This window comes from Bemisia tabaci, chromosome 3 (assembly GCF_918797505.1).
Source record: "Bemisia tabaci chromosome 3, PGI_BMITA_v3".
In the NCBI taxonomy this organism is placed as follows: Eukaryota; Metazoa; Arthropoda; class Insecta; order Hemiptera; family Aleyrodidae; genus Bemisia; species Bemisia tabaci.
This window is the reverse complement of record NC_092795.1, coordinates 24407693-24426538: the sequence shown is the minus strand read 5'-3', so window position 1 is coordinate 24426538 and position 18846 is coordinate 24407693. Positions and strand designations below refer to the sequence as shown.

Sequence of the window (18846 nt, the reverse complement as noted above, 5' to 3'; positions counted from 1 at the left end):
TACCAAATTTTTGTCTAAGAGTCCAATCAGGAGTAATATGGAGCAATTGTACCCAATTTTAGTGCTGATCTACTGTCTGCTCATAGCAAACTTTTCCGAAGAGCAGTTTGAACTTTTTTCAGTGTTTTCAAGAGGTTTTATGTATATTTCATGAAAATTTTAATGATTAATCTTGATGACCAAAGAAATGTTAGGTACATTTTCAAGTGATAATGTTCATTATTCTGTTTTTCCCTTTAAAAGAAATGGACAAGTTTGAGAAGTTTCGCCATACACTGCCTCAGCACAAATTGGCCCTTGTGATACTTTGGCAGGAAGGTGACCACCTCTTGACACATCCTCGAAGATGAAAGAAACTCCCAAAAAACTGACGAATTCTTCAAACAGCTCTTGAGGAAAAACTGATCTTAGGCGCATAGGAGATGTAACAGATCTGAAATTGTGCACAATGGCTTATAATCACTCCTAATTTGACCGCCTAACTATGCAATGTGTATTATACTATTGAGCACCCCATGTAAGAAAAGGAACTCTAACTATAAAAATAAGAAAGCTAATAGCTTATTTAATATTTTAATATGTACCAGAGATTTACTTCAGAGAACATTTATCTTCTCTGAGCAAATGTAGGCACCTAAAATATTTACCAAGTCGAATCATTCAACCAATTTATCAATGAAATTGCGAGGTGCAACTACTGATTTTTTAATTTTGCTCCTCAAAATATGGGTAAGAATTCAAGTGGAAGAATTAGAATTTTCTTAACTCAAGCAATGGGAAATGAATGTAGCATTGGTTGAGTCAGCAGTCTAATTGCTCCAAGTTTTACCTCCCCCCTCCCTCACCTATTCTGGGGAACCTTGTCCTTTTTATCGGTGTTTTTATCATTAAGGTTGAATATTTTAAAGTTATTTTTTAAGTACTTAACTATAAAATTAAGGGTCTTATCATTGTAATTTTTACTTTGCCTCTGTGTGCATAGACAAAGTATAAATAATTGCTTTTTCACAGGTCAGAACTTCGGTTTTCTTACTCTGAGTTACTGACGGAAAAACGGTCACTTTTTATTGAAATTTCTAAAGTAAATAACGTATTTGGCAACACTCCAAACTTGTTTGCCATTGTAAAGCTCGGTCTATCTTTGAAGCATCGACAACCATAAATATTCAATGAATATTATTCACCGTCCATTCCTACGATATTACATAGTAATACATTAGTAAAAAAAAGAAAAGAAAAAAAGAAACATTCATTATGAGACGCATCACATTACCTTTCAAAGATTTTTTTCTTTTCCAAGTGTATTTCCTTTGTATGCACTGAATGTGGTTTTGGGATATGAATTTGTTAAAGCAATCAAAAATTATAGAAAAGTTAGTTAGTTCATTTATTTAAAGACATTCAGCATCTTAGGCTATTAACCTCATAACAAAGAATTTGGAAGATGAGACCTCACAGTGGGTTTTAACTAAATCTAATTAAGAAAATGAAAGTCCCCATGTCTGAAAGCGGAAAAGTACAGCGAAACACCTCAGGAAAACATCCCCGCTGAAAAGAAAATCATTCGTTGGGCCGTTTTTTTTTTTTGCCCCCCCAAAGCCAAAATGGCGGCCGATATGCGCCGCCGCGGGGTGCAAATGTTACAACTCCCTCAAAATGTCAAGTGACACATCGATTCCTATGTAATTTTGGTCGTAGAATCCGAATATGAGGTCAGAAATCCCTCACGACTAAAAGGGATCGCGCAAATTCAAGATGGCGGCCAAAAATAGGCCCCGGAGTAAAAATTCTCAATTCCAGCTTTTGGTGACGAGTGAGATGTCTTTTTTTATGTTTTTTGGGTCATAGGATCCAAATTTGAGGTCAAAAATTCCCTTCTGGCCGACAGGGATCCCTCAAATCCAAAATGGCTTCCATTTTGGGGCTGACATATTATTTCCGAAAGACGCGTATAGTCGAGTGAGGTGTCTTTTTACATGTTTTTTGGACCACATGATCAGAAACTGGGATCCAAACTGTGTCCCTGTGGGCCGGAAGGTAAGATTTGTCCCTTAGCACCTTGATTGTAACGTTTTTATCAACTATTTAATAAAAACTCAGAATTTCACTGTTTTCACTGTTTCTACTGTTCTAAAGAAGATTATTTTTGTTTTGTTCCTATTTCTCTTGCGCTAGTTTTTTTGTGAAGCAGGGGACTATAGCCCCTGCTAGGCAAAAAGGTCAAACATTATTTGTAAGAATAGAGCATTCTTGGTGTGGTTGGCGCCGTTCTAACAGTGAAATTCTGAGTTTTTATTTAAATAGTTGATAAAAACGTTACAATCAAGGTGCTAAGGGACAAATCTTACCTTCCGGCCCACAGGGACACAGTTTGGATCCCAGTTTCTGATCATGTGGTCCAAAAAACATGTAAAAAGACACCTCACTCGACTATACGCGTCTTTCGGAAATAATATGTCAGCCCCAAAATGGAAGCCATTTTGGATTTGAGGGATCCCTGTCGGCCAGAAGGGAATTTTTGACCTCAAATTTGGATCCTATGACCCAAAAAACATAAAAAAAGACATCTCACTCGTCACCAAAAGCTGGAATTGAGAATTTTTACTCCGGGGCCTATTTTTGGCCGCCATCTTGAATTTGCGCGATCCCTTTTAGTCGTGAGGGATTTCTGACCTCATATTCGGATTCTACGACCAAAATTACATAGGAATCGATGTGTCACTTGACATTTTGAGGGAGTTGTAACATTTGCACCCCGCGGCGGCGCATATCGGCCGCCATTTTGGCTTTGGGGGGGCAAAAAAAAAAAACGGCCCAACGAATGATTTTCTTTTCAGCGGGGATGTTTTCCTGAGGTGTTTCGCTGTACTTTTCCGCTTTCAGACATGGGGACTTTCATTTTCTTAATTAGATTTAGTTAAAACCCACTGTGACCTCTTAAACAGACGTATCTAGATATATGTATACATTTTTTTCCCAATAAAATATCAATGAAATACCTAGGTGCAAAATGGGGTTTGAGGAAAACACCTTTCAGATTTTACTATTATAGCTACCAGAGCATTTACAAGAACCATTTTGTATAACCATTGTGACTGATTTCTCAATCGCTGCTGCTAACTAAAGTGCAAAGTCTTTTTACTTTAATTTGTGGTGCATGTTTTCATGTCGCCATTTGTTCGTTTGTATTTACCTTGCACTTTTAAGGATTCGACAGACGAGATACATCCGTAGATCATATGATATTAGTTGAGTTAGGTTGCAACGACCTAAAAATGATGTTATGGTTCATAGGCTTCATGGGTTTCGAGCAATGCACATTCTAAAGAATATGACTCGAAATTAATAATATGGTCACTATCTACTGTTAATTAATCACATATCAATCATTTCTATTTTACTTATATTATCACATATTGACTTAGGATTAATACAATTATTCTGATACGCTGAAACATACCACGAAGTTAATGATTGGAGTCCTTGCCTTGGTTACCTTGGTAAAAGACGTTCCCTTGAATTGCTCCGTTGTCTTGATTCCCTTAGGATGTGTCATATTCTTTATCCTTTAGGTAGAAAACATTATTTTGATCTCCACTATCTCTGAAATTACCTCTTCAGGGACGTCGATTCCCAGAGTTTGAACCTCTATTTGTGTTAAAGTTGTTTTTGCCCCTGAAGTCAGGCACCAGAACGATTAGATTGACCTCTAGAATTCCGCCATCCATTCTAGCTGTGTTAGTTTGATCCTTGTTGGAAATCAGGCTTAAATCTGCAACTTGGAATTGGCGTCACGCAACTGTCGTTATTGCGATTGCCGATGAACTTTCCACGATTGAACGCCCCCCTCTGAATGAGCTTTTGGACAAGTTGAGAGCTCGCAGCTTCGTCTCAGCTCTTCTTCTTTCGTTCCTAAACAACTATGATTTTAGATTTTAGGAACTCGGTGTTACGATTCTCTTTCGAAACAGCATCGAAAATATGGATAGAGTGAGATATACTTCCAAGTAGTATCACGAGAAGAAAACTTAATTTCTTTTCGTCTGTCACTTGTCCACCCCTATCTTTCAGGTGATTGACATACTCCTCTAATTTAGAGAAGAAAGTTTCTTGGTCATTAAAGTGGAAAATTTTCAAGGATGAGAGGTGCTGTTTTTATAGGCATTACCTGCCCAGATAGCACACAAATATTCTTAGAATTTTCATTGAATATTCGTTGGCAAAACGAGGATATTCTGAGAATATTCCGAGATTATTCTAAGGATATTCTGAGAATATTCGTTTGGGACGAATTTTTTTTAATAGAATATTCTGAGATTATTTCCAGAATATTCTGGACGAATATTCTGAATAGCCTGACCTCCCCCCCCCCCCCCCCCACAATCCAAAACTTTCACAGCCCTCTTTTACCCTAAAAGGCATTATAAGTGTTTTTATAATCACTCAAATTGAATGCAGGGCTACATGGTAGAAAAAATGTCACAAATTCACAAACAGAGTGGGTGAGATTTCGGTATATACTTTTTTTAAAAAAAAATTATGTTAACACACACATACATATACCCTTAAACACACCATCAATGGAGATGTTGCATGTGTGAGGGATTTGCGATTTGACCAGTGATTCTTATGTAAAAGTTCGCGAGAAACACGATGGTCCCACTGGTTTTCTCTGAAATCATCTCCCAAGCTCAAAAAAAGCTCTCAAAGTGAGGCCAAAATGGAGGGGATATCCCACCCTACCCTGAGAGTCCACCTCTACGTCAAAACAAACTCTCCATGCAAAGATAGGGAGCAAACACATTAGCAGTAATGCCGTGTTTTCAGTTTTGGAGTCCCCAAATAAAGTGGCAACCCTGCCAATGTATTTGCTCCCTATCTTTGCATGGAGATTTTGTTTTGATGTAGAGGTGGACTCTCAGGGTAGGGTGGGATATCCCCTCCATTTTGGCCTCACTTTGAGGGTTTTTTTTGAGCTTGGGAGTTGATTTCAGAGAAAACCAGTCGGACCATCGTGTTTCTCGCGAACTTTTACGTAAGAATCAATGGTCAAATCGCAAATCCCTCACACATGCAACATCTCCATTATATACAGATAATGTAGCAACCCAAAAATTTGCTAACATTGGAATCTTACACACCGATTACTTCACACATCAACCAGACAATGAAGATCCTGTGATCACTCTAAATGTTTAATACTGGATACAGACCCCCTGTGCAAGGAGATAATCTGAGAATACTCTAAGAATATTCTATTGAAAAATAGAATATTCTAGAACTATTCCAGGAATATTCCACCGGAAAAATGGAATGTTCTGAGAATATTCTGAGAATGATCTACTGATGCATCGAATATTCTCAGAATGTTCTGTGCACATTCTCGTGGCACTAAATAGAATACTCAGAGAATATCCTCAGAATATTCCTGAGAAGAATATTCTGAGAATATAAATATAAAATAGTTTCCACGAGAGGAAGCCAAATCCACCAGTAAATAAAATGGCAATGGAGTGCAAAATCTGATTTTCAGTCTCATAAATTCAACCATCATATAAATTATAAAAATCTGTCAGTCAATGTGCAATTTTGACACAAATTTTCAAAGTTCTTGTTTAGGAAGTTAAAATAACAGGGAATAAACAGAAACTTTTACAGTGAGTAAGCTCCAAATGTTGAGAACAATTGTGAAACATTGCAATGGGGTTACCAGTACGCAACTTGGGCAAGATAGATGGAAGTAAAGCAAATAAACAAACAGATACAATCATCTGCAGAAAAATACTTGCATTTATTGGTTACACATAGAAATGATTAAGTATGCCTAAGGTAAGAAATTAAAATAAAAATACCATTTAACTTCTTCTGTCAGGTTTTAGACCATATTATAAACAATGAGAAGTCTCTTGGGACACTTTTCTCAGTCTCAAAATGTTAATCTTAGTTATGACAGTTAGAATTGCAAGAAGTTAATAGTAAAGAGGTAACTGAATACAATAAGCGACAAAATAATAGGGAGAACACTGGAGGAACTTAATTTTCATATTGATAAATAGAAGAAGGTAACGCAGAATTTTCAACATTAGTACCAATTTCAACTAAAGGACCCCGCACGGTTCTTATGGAAAATGGCCCTCGGTCAAATGCGTTGAAACTTCAGTATGTTGTGCAGCATGTCATCATGAACAAAAGTTCCAATAGGCCAAACAAGATCCCATGTACGGTTTTCGAGATATTCGCCGTTTTATGTGCGTAAACGGAGGTTTCGCGCGCTCCCGCCGGAGCCATACCATTGTGCGGCGCCGCTCGTGCCCTTCCCTCCCAGTCACTCTCCGCTGCCCCGCCGCCCATACCTTGGCTCCTCTATCGCTCCAACTACGACGCTCACGAGGCTGCGCCCATCATTACCGGACCGCGCCCGCACGCCGTCTTACGCGGCCTCTTCTTCGGCCATGTCGCCTCTTTTTCTCATCGATCCTTTCTCTAAGTCTTCAAAAACGTTTAAGAAGTCCATTTTTACTAAACATGATAATGCTAATATCACAAATAATACAAAAAGAGAGGAAAAACAAATGATAATCCATGCGAAAGTACGTAAGAGAGTTGGAATGCCTAAGAGACGTTAAATAAAACGAACTTTTTTTTATTTTCTTCCCTCTTCCTTTCTTTCTTTTTTTTCTTCATTTTCCTCATGTGGAAGCAGTGAAAGTAACTTCTGTCGGAAGATGATGTTGATGTTTTTTCTTTTTTCTTTTTTTTTCTTTCTTTCAATAATGATGTGGCGGAGGTTGAGGGTAATTAGTCGGCTGACGATGCCCAAGTAGGAATTAAGTTTGCTTTAGTCTTGACTTAGCTGAACCGCACCAATGGAGGAGGAGAGAGGGATCATTAATAACTGAACTCGAGGAAGAGAGATGTCCATTTAGGCGTAAATGGTCACATCTTAAGTCGCTCCATCTTGCAGCACCACCTTATCAGCCATCTTATTATCTGCTGATCGTATCCTCTAATCAGATCGTACATCCAAGACAAACTCCATAGAGATGATGAAAAAGAGTTGCAGGTCGACCGTAACATTCATGCGCGTACGCGGCTTTTTGTGAGTACGAGTTTTCTCCAGGTTCCATAAAAAAGACATTAAAGATGCGGCTGGAAGACCATTGCAAGAAAATCCCTAAGTAACTTTCGAAGGTCGAGGGTTCTGATCGCCGATCGTAAACTCGTACTCGCAAAAAAGCCGCGTAAAAATGGACTTCTTAAGCGTTTTTGAAGACTTAGAGAAAGGATCGATGAGAAAAAGAGGCGACATGGCCGAAGAAGAGGCCGCGTAAGAAGACGGCGTGCGGGCGCGGTCCGGTAATGATGGGCGCAGCCTCGTGAGCGTCGTAGTTGGAGCGATAGAGGAGCCAAGGTATGGGCGGCGGGGCAGCGGAGAGTGACTGGGAGGGAAGGGCACGAGCGGCGCCGCACAATGGTATGGCTCCGGCGGGAGCGCGCGAAACCTCCGTTTACGCACATAAAACGGCGAATATCTCGAAAACCGTACATGGGATCTTGTTTGGCCTATTGGAACTTTTGTTCATGATGACATGCTGCACAACATACTGAAGTTTCAACGCATTTGACCGAGGGCCATTTTCCATAAGAACCGTGCGGGGTCCTTTAAACTATTACTAATAACAAGAAAAGGCAGGTGACCCAAATTTATGCGCGTAGAACCAATTTAATCACCCAAATAAAACTAAACTTAAATTAAACAAACAAAACAGTGGGGACGAAACAAAAAGGAAAAATAGAAATTTGAAAACTAAAGATACATAGTGAGCTAAGTGACAAAATATAAAAAATTCAGTCGGACTCAAAACTTCTATGCTCAAAGGAGAGCTCAAAGTAAGTGGGCTATGGGCAATAGGCACATTGTGAGCATACAGTCAAGTCCAAAAAAAGAAGGAATGATAAAAAAACAAATTACTGGCATAAGATATCAAATACCTTGAAAACAAGTTTTCAGTATTACGCCCTGTATTAATGTTAACTTTTCATCTCCGTACACCGGATGGCACACAGAAATGGAAAGAAGCCTAAGGTAACTTTTGGAATTTGCCTTCATTGAAAGAGAGCCTTGACGAGTCCCCTTTATAGAAAAACAGCGGTGCATAATGACTGTAAAAGTGAAAAATAAATGAAAATTAAAATGACAACAATAGAAGAGAGCAGCTGAACTCTCTCATTCAGGTTTATGTTAATTACAAAGTAAAGTCCCTTCGAAACTTTTCTCAGGCTTAGTTATGAAAGTTTGACTCATTAAAAGTAAATATTAAAGAAATTACAAAATACAATCAGTGACAAAACAAATGGAGAGAACACTGGTAGAACTTAATTTTTTTCATAATAATAACTAGTAAATAGCAGTTAACACAAAATTGTTGAGAAAGTACCAATTTGAACTAGATTTCCATACTAATAACTATAAAAGGGAAGTAAGAAAAGAGCAGGGACTAAAAAAAGTTAATAGATAGTATCACCTGTAGCATTAAATATTCAAATAATGTAAAAAATTAAAAAGGAAAGGACACAAAAAATCAACGAAACATGTCAACAAAATCAGTGCCCCCCTTGAAATATGTTTATTCATCATCAAGTTCTTCTCTATCCCTCTCATCACGTTCGAAATATGTTTCTTCATCATCAAGTTCTTCTCTATCCCTCTCATCACGTTCATTCTCCCCATCATATCTTTCCTCAGCAACAAGTTCGCTTGCAGATTCATAATCATCACCTTCGCCCCAAATTTGTGAGAAATCAGGCAAATCTAGATCACATGCAGCAACATTTGGCAAGGAATCTTCAGGCGCATGTCTGAGGTTATTGGGAGCAGAGTATTCAGGCGAAAGTCTTAAGTTATTTTGAGATAAGTCTTCTTGGAGTATGATGGATTCTTCTGAGTTTTGCTCATTTACAGCGTTTTCTGCCTCTGACTGATTATTTTTCAAGGAAGAGTGTGATTTCGCTCTGAAAGAAATGGATCACTGATAAAACAAAAAAAAACTTGAAAGATGACACCTATATTACGAAAATTTCAAGACAAGTACTCTTCAGTGGCAATATCCTTCATGGGATAAACCTTGAAATAAGGCCTTTTATTAATCTACTCATAGCCCTCTTACTCTGGAGATTTGTGTTGTCTCTCACTCAATATACAGAATGAACTCAATATACTCAATGAACATTAACAACAAGACCAGAATGGAATAACAAGAGGAAAAGAAAAAAGGGCCCAGACCTGCAGAAAACTACACAATAGTCTTAAGAAAAGAAAGATATTCATTTGTTTTTCTGCCTCACCCCCTTTCTTTATGTATGTTATAAGAGGATACTTCTAGGATTTTACTAAAATCCATGTTACTTACCAAGAAACTAGTCTATTTGTGCAGGAAAAATTTGAAAATAACTGAAAATGTTTCTTGGATAATTCCTCTAAAATTGTCATTTTTTTCAAACAGTTGAACTTCTCAAGAAACTCTTCTGTTTCATCAATACTTATTTTGATTACACACAAAGAAGTTTGGTTTGAAAGGTATTTAACGTAGTTTGAGGGAAGCAGAGAATGAAAACACGAATTGATCAGGAAATGAGAGGAAAACAAAAGATGATGCAAACTTACAAAAGCAGAGCGAAATTTCGGGTCTATTAACTTGGCTTCAAATTCATTCAGAGCCATATCATCATTGATCGGTAAATTTTGCAGGATTTCATCTCTCAGCCTATTATTTTCGACTAACAGAAGATCTGACAGCTTTGATTGAATTTCTATCAGAGCTGTGGGCACGTCCCCACTTACATTGCTCAGTGCAACTACCTTTGAGGCTGTCTGCACAGTAATCTTCTCAATCCGATTCAATTGTTCTGAAAGCATACAAAAATTGAGGACATAAGATGATTAAATTGATTTCGTAAAAGGAACAGTAAAGGAGGGCCACAAAGTTAATATATGTGAACAAAGGTACGGAAACTTTCAAGTTTCTTAATTTCACATTTTTATTCTTATTTATTTTTACCTTGCGCTCCCACTCTTACCTCTTCACTTCTATTCCCTTCCTATTATTTATTTATTTTGTATTTTTAAAACTTTTTCCTTGTTTTATGCTGTGAGGATGAAGTTGTAACGAAAAGTTGTTGCCATGGTGGCAAAATAAAACCACCAGAACTGATCCACATTCCTTCAGAGCTAAGAGCATTGTTCTCTAATTGTGATTTTAGGCCTGCTACCCGAAAAAATAAAAATATATTACGCCCCGCAATCTTTGATGCTATTGAAAACCTGCACATAAGATGCGCCAAACGCCTCTGGGGGATTAGGCCGCAGCACTTAAGTTATGAATCACACAGTGAAACCATCAATAAAATGAAACTCACCTTGGAAATTTGCGAGTTTTTGAATAATTTCACCGGCAGTAGGTTCTGTCAACCTGAACCCGTGGATCAAAATTAGTGCTTGGAGGCGGTGCATAATGTGCAGCACTTGAATGGGTTGATGTTTTAGAATTAGGAATCTGCACTTTTGGATAATTTTTCCTTTGACTGGTGATCGGTACAGGACCAGTCTTATCAGTGGTCGTGGCAGCATGACTGGATGAGGGGGTTGGCTTCTGAGTTGAAGCAGCAAAACCCTGTACTTTATAGGAATTTTGAAATTGGCTTGGAGGCTGGGATGTACCGGTCTTATCAGTAGTTCTGGCAGCATAACTGGAGGAGGGGGGTTGGCTTCTGAGTTGAGGCAGCAAAACCCTTCACTTGATTGGAATTTTGAAAATGCCTCGGAGGCTGGGGTGTACCAGTCTTGTGGGTAGTCTTGGGAGCATTACTAGAGGAGGGGGGTGGCTTCTGAGTTGAGGCAGCGAAGCCCTTCACTTGATTGGAATTTTGAAAATGGCTCGGAGGCTGGGGTGTACCAGTCTTGTGGGTAGTCTTGGGAGCATTACTAGAGGAGGGGGGTGGTTTCTGAGTTGAAGATGCAACACCTTGCGGTCTACTAATTTGATTTAGATCTGAAAATGGTATTCTACCAGCTTTATCAATACAACTGGTAGGCCACTTAAGGGATTGTATCCTTAGGAGTGATCGAGGTGGCTCCTCTTGTCGTCGAGACCTCTTCGAAACTGTTGATAGTGCGGAAGGGTTTTCTTCATAACTAGAAGAAAGAGACAAGACCCTTTGGCTGCTCTTCTTTTTTCTTCGCCCCCGACCCATGTTTTCCGGTTCAGTGAGGGATAAGCTTGTTTTCTTCATCCTCAGCTTTTTTAGCTATTTTTCGAGCATCGATGAGGGTTCCTGAAATGATTTAAATTTGATTACATTTTAAGTAAATCAAATGAAATTGAGAAGATGAGTAAACACTAAAGACTTTGTTCCTTTACTAGGTGTAAAAATTGGTGGCTATTTCATCTTCAAACTCACTAATACACCTTTAATTAAACTGTTAAAATCTACCGGCTGATCTATTTCCAACTGCACACATGGAGATAAGCTTTAAAAAGCTATCATTCTAAGGATCGTGGGTCAAAATGTTGAAAATACACACAGAAACTGTGCACATTTCACTTTCAGCTCTGCAAAAAATTAATTAAAAGACTGAAAGGAGTATAAAATCTAAGTATTAGTACATACTGAAACCAGATTTTTAAGATCATGACAAGTAATGCTCAGAGAAAATTAGGAATAAGACGCTGAGCTTTTTAAAATTGCCTTCCTGCAATAGGCACTATGCAGGCATGCTCTTCAAAATCATGTTTTCAGTGCATTCTGAACTGGTGCAGTTAATCTGTAAGTAGCGATTCTCAACACATCTCAGCATAGATAAACTGCTGTCTGACACACTTTCATTGCGAAGAATCTTAATTTCTGAATGACCTGTTACAGAATCGTGTAACATAGAAAACTTTAGATCTTAAGTTAAACTTTCCTCAATTGAATTTAGGTATCACTTTTTGGTTCCTCCACATGCTAGGAGTAACTACTCAAACTGGCAAATGGATAACCAAAAAAAAAAAAAAAAATCTACATATTTGCAAAAAGCCTGTCTCACCTATTTTGTCCTTTAGGATTTCAATTGCTACCATTTCCCCAGTTCTCTTGATCAGGACCTGTGTTTTCCGCCAACAGACGGTTCAATTTGTTGCCATCAATAGCAGTTGGATACCAACATCGGACATTGCCTTCTGTAGATTCGACAAGCCATTTTTGACATACGATCCTGATATCACCATCATCGCAAAAAATAGCTACACACCACATTATCTGTATCGTTAATCCATAACCTATGACAAAGAAATAAGAATTCGAAAATGAGTTTTCCGTATTTCTGTTAAAATTTCTTAATTAAGTTAAAGGCAAAAATGGAGGTAGTTATGAGCAGGTATTACATGAAATGGAAACACACATCGATGAGCTGAAGGACTGCTTAAAAGAGAATAATAAAAAAGAAAAGAAACCTAACTCAACGCAATACTTCCTTGTTAACAGTCATTCCAATCGTTGATCTGAGAGTACTCAACTATTCTGTTTTTTCAATATTTTGCTTTATCAAAAAAAAAAAAAATTCAGAGAATTAATTAGGAGGACATGATTATAAATATTGACGAGGCGTTAGTTACACAGAGACTAAAATCTCTTAAAAGTTTCAAGAAGTATTAAAATCTTATAAAAAAAATCAGTTCTCGATTGCCACATTGTTGCCAAACTAGGGCATCAACTAAACTGTTTGCGGTAGAGTGTGCAAAATGGGTTGAACAATGTAACCTTCTCGGCATGGAAGTATCATATTTTTGTACAGAACCTCATTAAATGGGACGAGAACAAGATCCGAAAGTTGGGAGGCATAATAAATGTCAAGCTTGGAGCTTTCACAAGGAAAAGTAAAGGCATTTTCTTTTGATAAAAGCTTTTGCCCAACAATAACCATCTCATTGGAAGGCCTATGAAGACAAATATTGCGGGCGATTACTATGCTTTGATCATTAGATGTGAAACATCAATCTCGAGCTGACAATGATAGCTTGAAAGAGGGGAAATTAACATTTCGGTACTGTGGGTTGCAACAAGACTCCAATAAAGGACCACCACGGTGACCAACATTGCAAAATGGTTTTTTAATAGGTTTCTTGGGGGCATTGGCATTAACACTGGTTCTCTCTTTCCAACGTTTGATTGCCTGTTGGAGAGCAGAACCACCTTTTGCCACACACTTCTTTAAAATGTTCAGGAAAGACTCGAAATCAAACGCGCTACACTGCTCTAAGTTTTCAAAGTAATTTAAATTGTCAGGAAGGTGAATCATATTATGAAAATTATGAGTTAGAATGTTAGCATGATATGCTGTCTTGCAGCTTTCCACAAAGTCAACAAGAAGATGGGTTGCTGTTTCCTTGTACTCTTGGCACGTAATAGGATTAAGTAAAAAACGAACAGCAACGTACAATAGAAGAAGATTAGCCTCTCTAGCTTCATTCAAGATGCCGCCCATCACATATGGAGCAAGATAACAGATAAATAATCTGAGTTCTGTTCCTTTCCACCGTTTATATTCTTCTAAAGCTCTTAAATCTTTGGCAAAATCAGATGGCACAAATTTTTGAAACAAGAACATTCTCCCTGAAGCTTGGGAAACTTTATCAGCATGAAGATGACACCTATTTTTTGATGGTGTGACCCATAGACGAAGCAATGTCCGAGTCACTCCAACACATAACAGATGGAGATAGTCAAGAGGAAACCACGCTTCAAAATTAAAATTAGGAATTTGGGTGAGAGGAGAGATCCCATGATGGAAACCAACATCTTCCTGGGAAAGAAAACCATTATTGGTTCGGGGAGCACTATTGACTCCTGCGAAATATACTCTTTTGCAAATATATGACCACACACCTGTTTGCTTGCATTTAGTGCAAGAGCCGTTACCGTTACTAGCTTTTGTGCACAAAATCATACTCTTGGCCTGACAATCACAACTAAACCCTTTCACAATAAATTCATAATTTCTACCAAGGTAATTTACGCCATTTTTAGTTAGGTTGGTTACATCAGTGATGAACTTGCCGAGATACTCTTCTAAATTCTTTGGTTTTTCTGCACCACAGTAGAGGCCAACAGGGAAGACATGATGTTCTAGGCCTGGTACTGACAAAATTTTACATAATATGGGCCAAAATTCCATTCGTACACTTTTAAATAAGGGTACACCATCTATTCCGAACAAGACTTCAATTTTTGTAAATTTACCTGCGCGTAAAGTAAGTGCTTTCAACAGTTCTTCTAACAGGCCAAAATGAAAGTACTGTCCTCCACTTTCTAAATTATCAACCTTTACATCTTGAGGAGTACGTTTCAGAGTCCTGGCGTCTAAAGGCAGGGATTTAGCTTCATCTGGATTACAGAGTTTTAATATTTTCAACAATGCACAAAGAGCATTATGCCCAATTCTATGGAAAATAGACCAAATTACTAGATCCTTCCAGAGCTGACTTCGATTAAGATCAAAATTTCCTTCTTCAAGAATTCCTTCATCTTCATCCGAAGTATTATTCTCACCATCCGAAGTATCAAAATCTAAAATATTGACACCTTGGTCTCCACTTTCATCACTAACATAGCTAAGGGCATCATGAAAATCATCATTATTACCATCATCATCATTAGCCACATTATCAACAATATTCTCCATAACATAACCAACGTCATTTCCAACATTATCGACATCACTACCAGCTACACTTACAGCATCTTCAAAAATATCCTCAGTGCTATCAGCGAAAATTCCAAAATTATCAATTGCATTCTCAGTTCTATCAACAACAATTTCAACATCATCAACATTTCCAACAACCAAGTCGTAGTCAGAATGGCTGCATACCTCCACTTCAGGCAGTCCTCTGTCACTTCTGATGGCAACTTTCAATCCATTTTTTATCCGTCTGTATTTTGTTCGCTGAGAGCATTCGTAGTACAGCAGCACTTGTTTAGGTTTACGATTCTCCATCAACAATTAATTATTGACAAGAACAATGGCTGAACCTGAACCGATACACATATGCTAGCATTAATCTGAAATTGAGTAAATAAGCCAGAATAAGAGAAATTTATTGCAGCAATAGTGTATAGCTGTTGAAATAAGTGAGAAGCTGAAATGGAAAGAGATTTGAGAATCGGATCGGTCTAAACCTAACCTAACTTTACAGTGCTGAACCATACCTTGCCATATTCGTGTCAAAGAGGACTAAGGATAATTAGGTACTCATCTTACTCCAAAAACGTCTGCTTCATCCGAACAATCAACAGATCAATTTCTAAAGAGCATATCAAATATCATCTGCTTCTCGGACATATAACACAAGAGAAAGGCGCAAAACGAAGTTCCAGCAACTATTCGCATTCAATAGGGGGCAGCTTTTAAAAAATCTGCTATAGAAAGGGGAAAACATGGTACCCAAATTTTACACCATTTTATACTCAGGACAAGTCAATATGAATCGATCGAACAAAGTTGAGCATTTCAAAGTTGCTAAGATCTGTGACGGAGGTGGACCTGCAGATGTCAGTCATGAGCTGAGGAAAATACGTCAGAAGTTTAAAAACCCATACAGAATGCAAATCAAAAAGGGCTCGGATATTAATCTGGTCAACGTTTAAAGATAAATTTTGGAAACTTACCGGTTAAATGAAGTCAATTTTCAGGTCTCGTATAACAAATAATAAATATGTAACTTCTAACTTAACGAAACCATAGAATAAAGAGACTAACGTCAACAGAAGCGAAAGCCACCGCCATTTTCATGTCAACGAAGCACACCGAAGGGAAGCTGTTTCAATAAGTACTGTTTACGTTCGCGGTAGGTCGACGTTTTGGAGAGGTCGAATAATAACGGATGCATACGTTCTCAGGAATTAAAAGAGTTTTCTTTTAACTTATTTATCGTTAAACCGGAGAAGTACTGTTATTTCGCTTAAAATTATGTTTTTTTTCCCACTTTTATTTTTTAGGTAACCTCGAAATTGGTTTCAATAAGTACCGACTCTGAGAAGAAAAATGTTAATATTGGTTCTTATGGAGCTTTCGCTTCTGTTGACGTAGTCTATTTATTTTATGACGAAACGATTAAAATAGCGTCCGTCTGGGTCTAGCGTCCGACGTCCTACGCTCTCTGGCGGGACCCGGCCGGGATCCCGCCAATCACGCGCGATTCTTTCTACTCTTTTAAATCGCGCCAAAATTAATTTTATAAAAAAGAAAGTGTCGAATTTTAATTGAGAACAAAGAAAGAAAAAAGAGAGCTTTCCGTATAAACAAATAAATCCGTTTTTAATCCTGGGATAGGTATTCTTTTTCGGACTTGTGCGAAGAGTAATCCTAGAATATTCTTTGCAGAATCCGCAAAAATCGGACAAAAATTCGGAATAAGCTGAGGATATTCTCAGCAGATTCTAGTTAATCACATATTTTAGAATATTCCAAGCATACTTGCTTGCACAGGGGGGAAATGAACCAATAAATGGAGGAGGAACAAAAAGTTTTCTTAGTTAAAAGCATGTACATTGGTAATCAATTAAAAACTAAAAGAGTAAGGCCACGAAAAATTAAGAGAAAAAGTTGACAATTAGTGTGTCGCGTAGGTGGGTCTAATTCAGACTTGAAAAACTTCAACAAAACAATGAAATAATAAATTATTTCTTTATCACTAATAATATAATAACTTGGCAATCCTGATGAATAACAAGCGCATAACCAGCTTGACAAGAAAATAAAAACTTAGGAAAAAAGAAACTAAGTATAAAGAAAAGAAAACAAGTCTAGAAAATACTAGAAAAGAATGAAGAAAAAGTAATAGTCAGAACATGATTCACAGCTGAGAATAGATTTCTTTTCAGGGGTCGACTCAGCTCGTTTCTGAGGCGTAGTTTGGACATGCATCTTAGGGCTCGTTCCAGCTTGTTTCTGTAGTGTGGATTCGGCTTGGTTCTCAGGGCTCGTACCGGCTTCTTTCTGTCGTGTATGTTCGACTTGGGTCCCAGGAGTGGGTCCGGGTTGTTTCTCTGGCGTGTGTGGCAATTGCGTCGCAACTCCAAGAGTAGCCTGTGCCGTGGATTCGGCATCTAAAAAGATGTCCTGAGAAATGTGCTCTTGAACTTCTGCGGACATAGGGTTATGCGCCGATTCACGCTCCGTCAAGATCATAGAGTACAATAGAGTCGCAAAGTACTGGAGCGGCGATGAAGCCAATCCATGAACAGGCGTTTCCGAGCCGCGTGTGCTCCGAAAATAGTGAACCATTTGCGAACCCAACGGCATTTTGTAACACGGCGGCTTATGGAGAAATCAAGAACTGCTTGTGTTTTTTAGGTATTTTATAATTCAATCAGCATTAATTTTTGCAAATTTTGCTATTTAAAGGTAGTCAAAGCCATAATGAATCCATTGATGTATATTACTCCTGGATAATATTCATATTGGGATTTAATTTCTGACTTATACCAAGTGTGAACCAACCGGCATTTCTTATCACGGCGGCTTACGGGAAAAGCAACGACTGCCCGTGTTTTTTCGACATTTTTTAATTCCATCGATATTAATTTGTGCAAATTTTCGCTATAATTAGATAGTCAAAGTCATAATGAATCCATTGATGTATATTACTCCTGGATAAAATTCATATAGGAATTTAATTTCTGACTTATACCAAGTGTGAACCAACCGGCATTTTTTTACACGGTGGCTTATGGAGAAATCAACAACTGCTTGTGTTTTTTTCGACTTTTTTTAATTCCATCGGTATTAATTTGTGCAAATTTTGCTTGAAATAGATATTCAAAGCCATAATGAATCCATTAATGTATGTTACTCCGAGATAATATTCATATATGGACTCAATTTCAGACTTATTACCGGCCTACTTATTTTAGCTGGTTCAGTGTGTGTCTAGCCGACGAACGGAGCCGAGTCGGGACTGTCGGGAGTGGGGAGCGCTGAGCGCGAGTCTCTGCGTATGCGTCATCGCTAGTCGCCGCACACTAGTCTCCGGAGAACTGGACAAAACAGCCTCGAAAAGTGACTTCATCGGCGATCCAGTACTTTGCGACTCTATTGTACTCTATGGTCAAGATCGGCGGAGGATCTTGCACTTTCAGTCGTGGTGCAGATTCGAGAGATGTATCAATGTTTGCCTCAGAAGACGACTGAGTGAACCACATATCCTCCCCGAGAATTGAGGTTTCAATAATATTCCCATGCTCATCTACGAACAGTACATTTGTTCCGTGTAGTGTATGGGGCTGCTGGATACCAGCGCTACTACCTGTTCCTCCTGGAGGCACCTGCGATAATTGGCTGCCGCTGGATGATCCCGTAGCCGTTTCCGGAACCTGGCTTCCGCTACATGTTCCTGCACTCGTTTTGGGGTTGTTTCGGACGTTACTTGCTGGTCTTGCGCCGCGGTTATTGCGTTGAATCAGGTAGTTAGCTATTTCTCTTTCACTTCGGGATTTCTTCAAATACGCATCCTCTTCAGCATCAAAGTCGTCGTCCCATTCTGGGTTAGGACGCAGCGGGGCTCTAGTTGCTGAAACCAAAAAGCAAAACACAATTAATATCGTGTTTGTGTCATATGTAAGTTTCGCTTCTATTAGCTCAAGAAGTGAACATTTCATGCTGTATGTTGAAAAACATGAAGCCATATTCTTCTTTTCTTCTTTAAATTGGTATGGAAGGAGTGGAGCAAATACCAACTTACGTTGTGGCGCTTGTGTCTGGGGACCATCTTGTTTTCCTGGTGGCTGTGAGGCGTATTGTCTTTTGGT

The 18846-nt window shown here is 38.4% G+C and overlaps 1 protein-coding gene and 1 long non-coding RNA gene across 2 annotated transcripts; both read right to left on the bottom strand.

Moving 5' to 3' along the window:
- Positions 1 to 1370: 1370 nt before the first annotated feature.
- LOC109031088 (uncharacterized) lies at positions 1371 to 3991 on the bottom strand. The gene is made up of 2 exons (XR_011899507.1): positions 2935 to 3991; positions 1371 to 1451 (listed from the first exon to the last, which is right to left on the bottom strand). It is a non-coding gene; the product is annotated as an uncharacterized lncRNA (long non-coding RNA).
- A 5259-nt stretch (positions 3992 to 9250) lies between these two features.
- LOC109031017 (uncharacterized) lies at positions 9251 to 11233 on the bottom strand. Its single transcript, XM_072297590.1, has 2 exons — positions 10417 to 11233; positions 9251 to 9906 (listed from the first exon to the last, which is right to left on the bottom strand). Exons 1-2 carry the CDS (start codon positions 10742 to 10744, stop codon positions 9407 to 9409), a joined length of 828 nt encoding a protein of 275 aa, XP_072153691.1. The 5' UTR covers positions 10745 to 11233; the 3' UTR covers positions 9251 to 9406.
- Positions 11234 to 18846: the final 7613 nt, after the last annotated feature.

Coding starts and splice junctions, on each gene's coding strand:
- LOC109031017 (XM_072297590.1), bottom strand. CDS start 10,744: ATGCTGCCAGAACTACTGATAAGACCGGTACATCCCAGCCTCCAAGCC. Junction 9,907..10,416: donor AAAACTCGCAAATTTCCAAG/GTGAGTTTCATT, acceptor GTATGCTTTCAG/AACAATTGAATCGGATTGAG.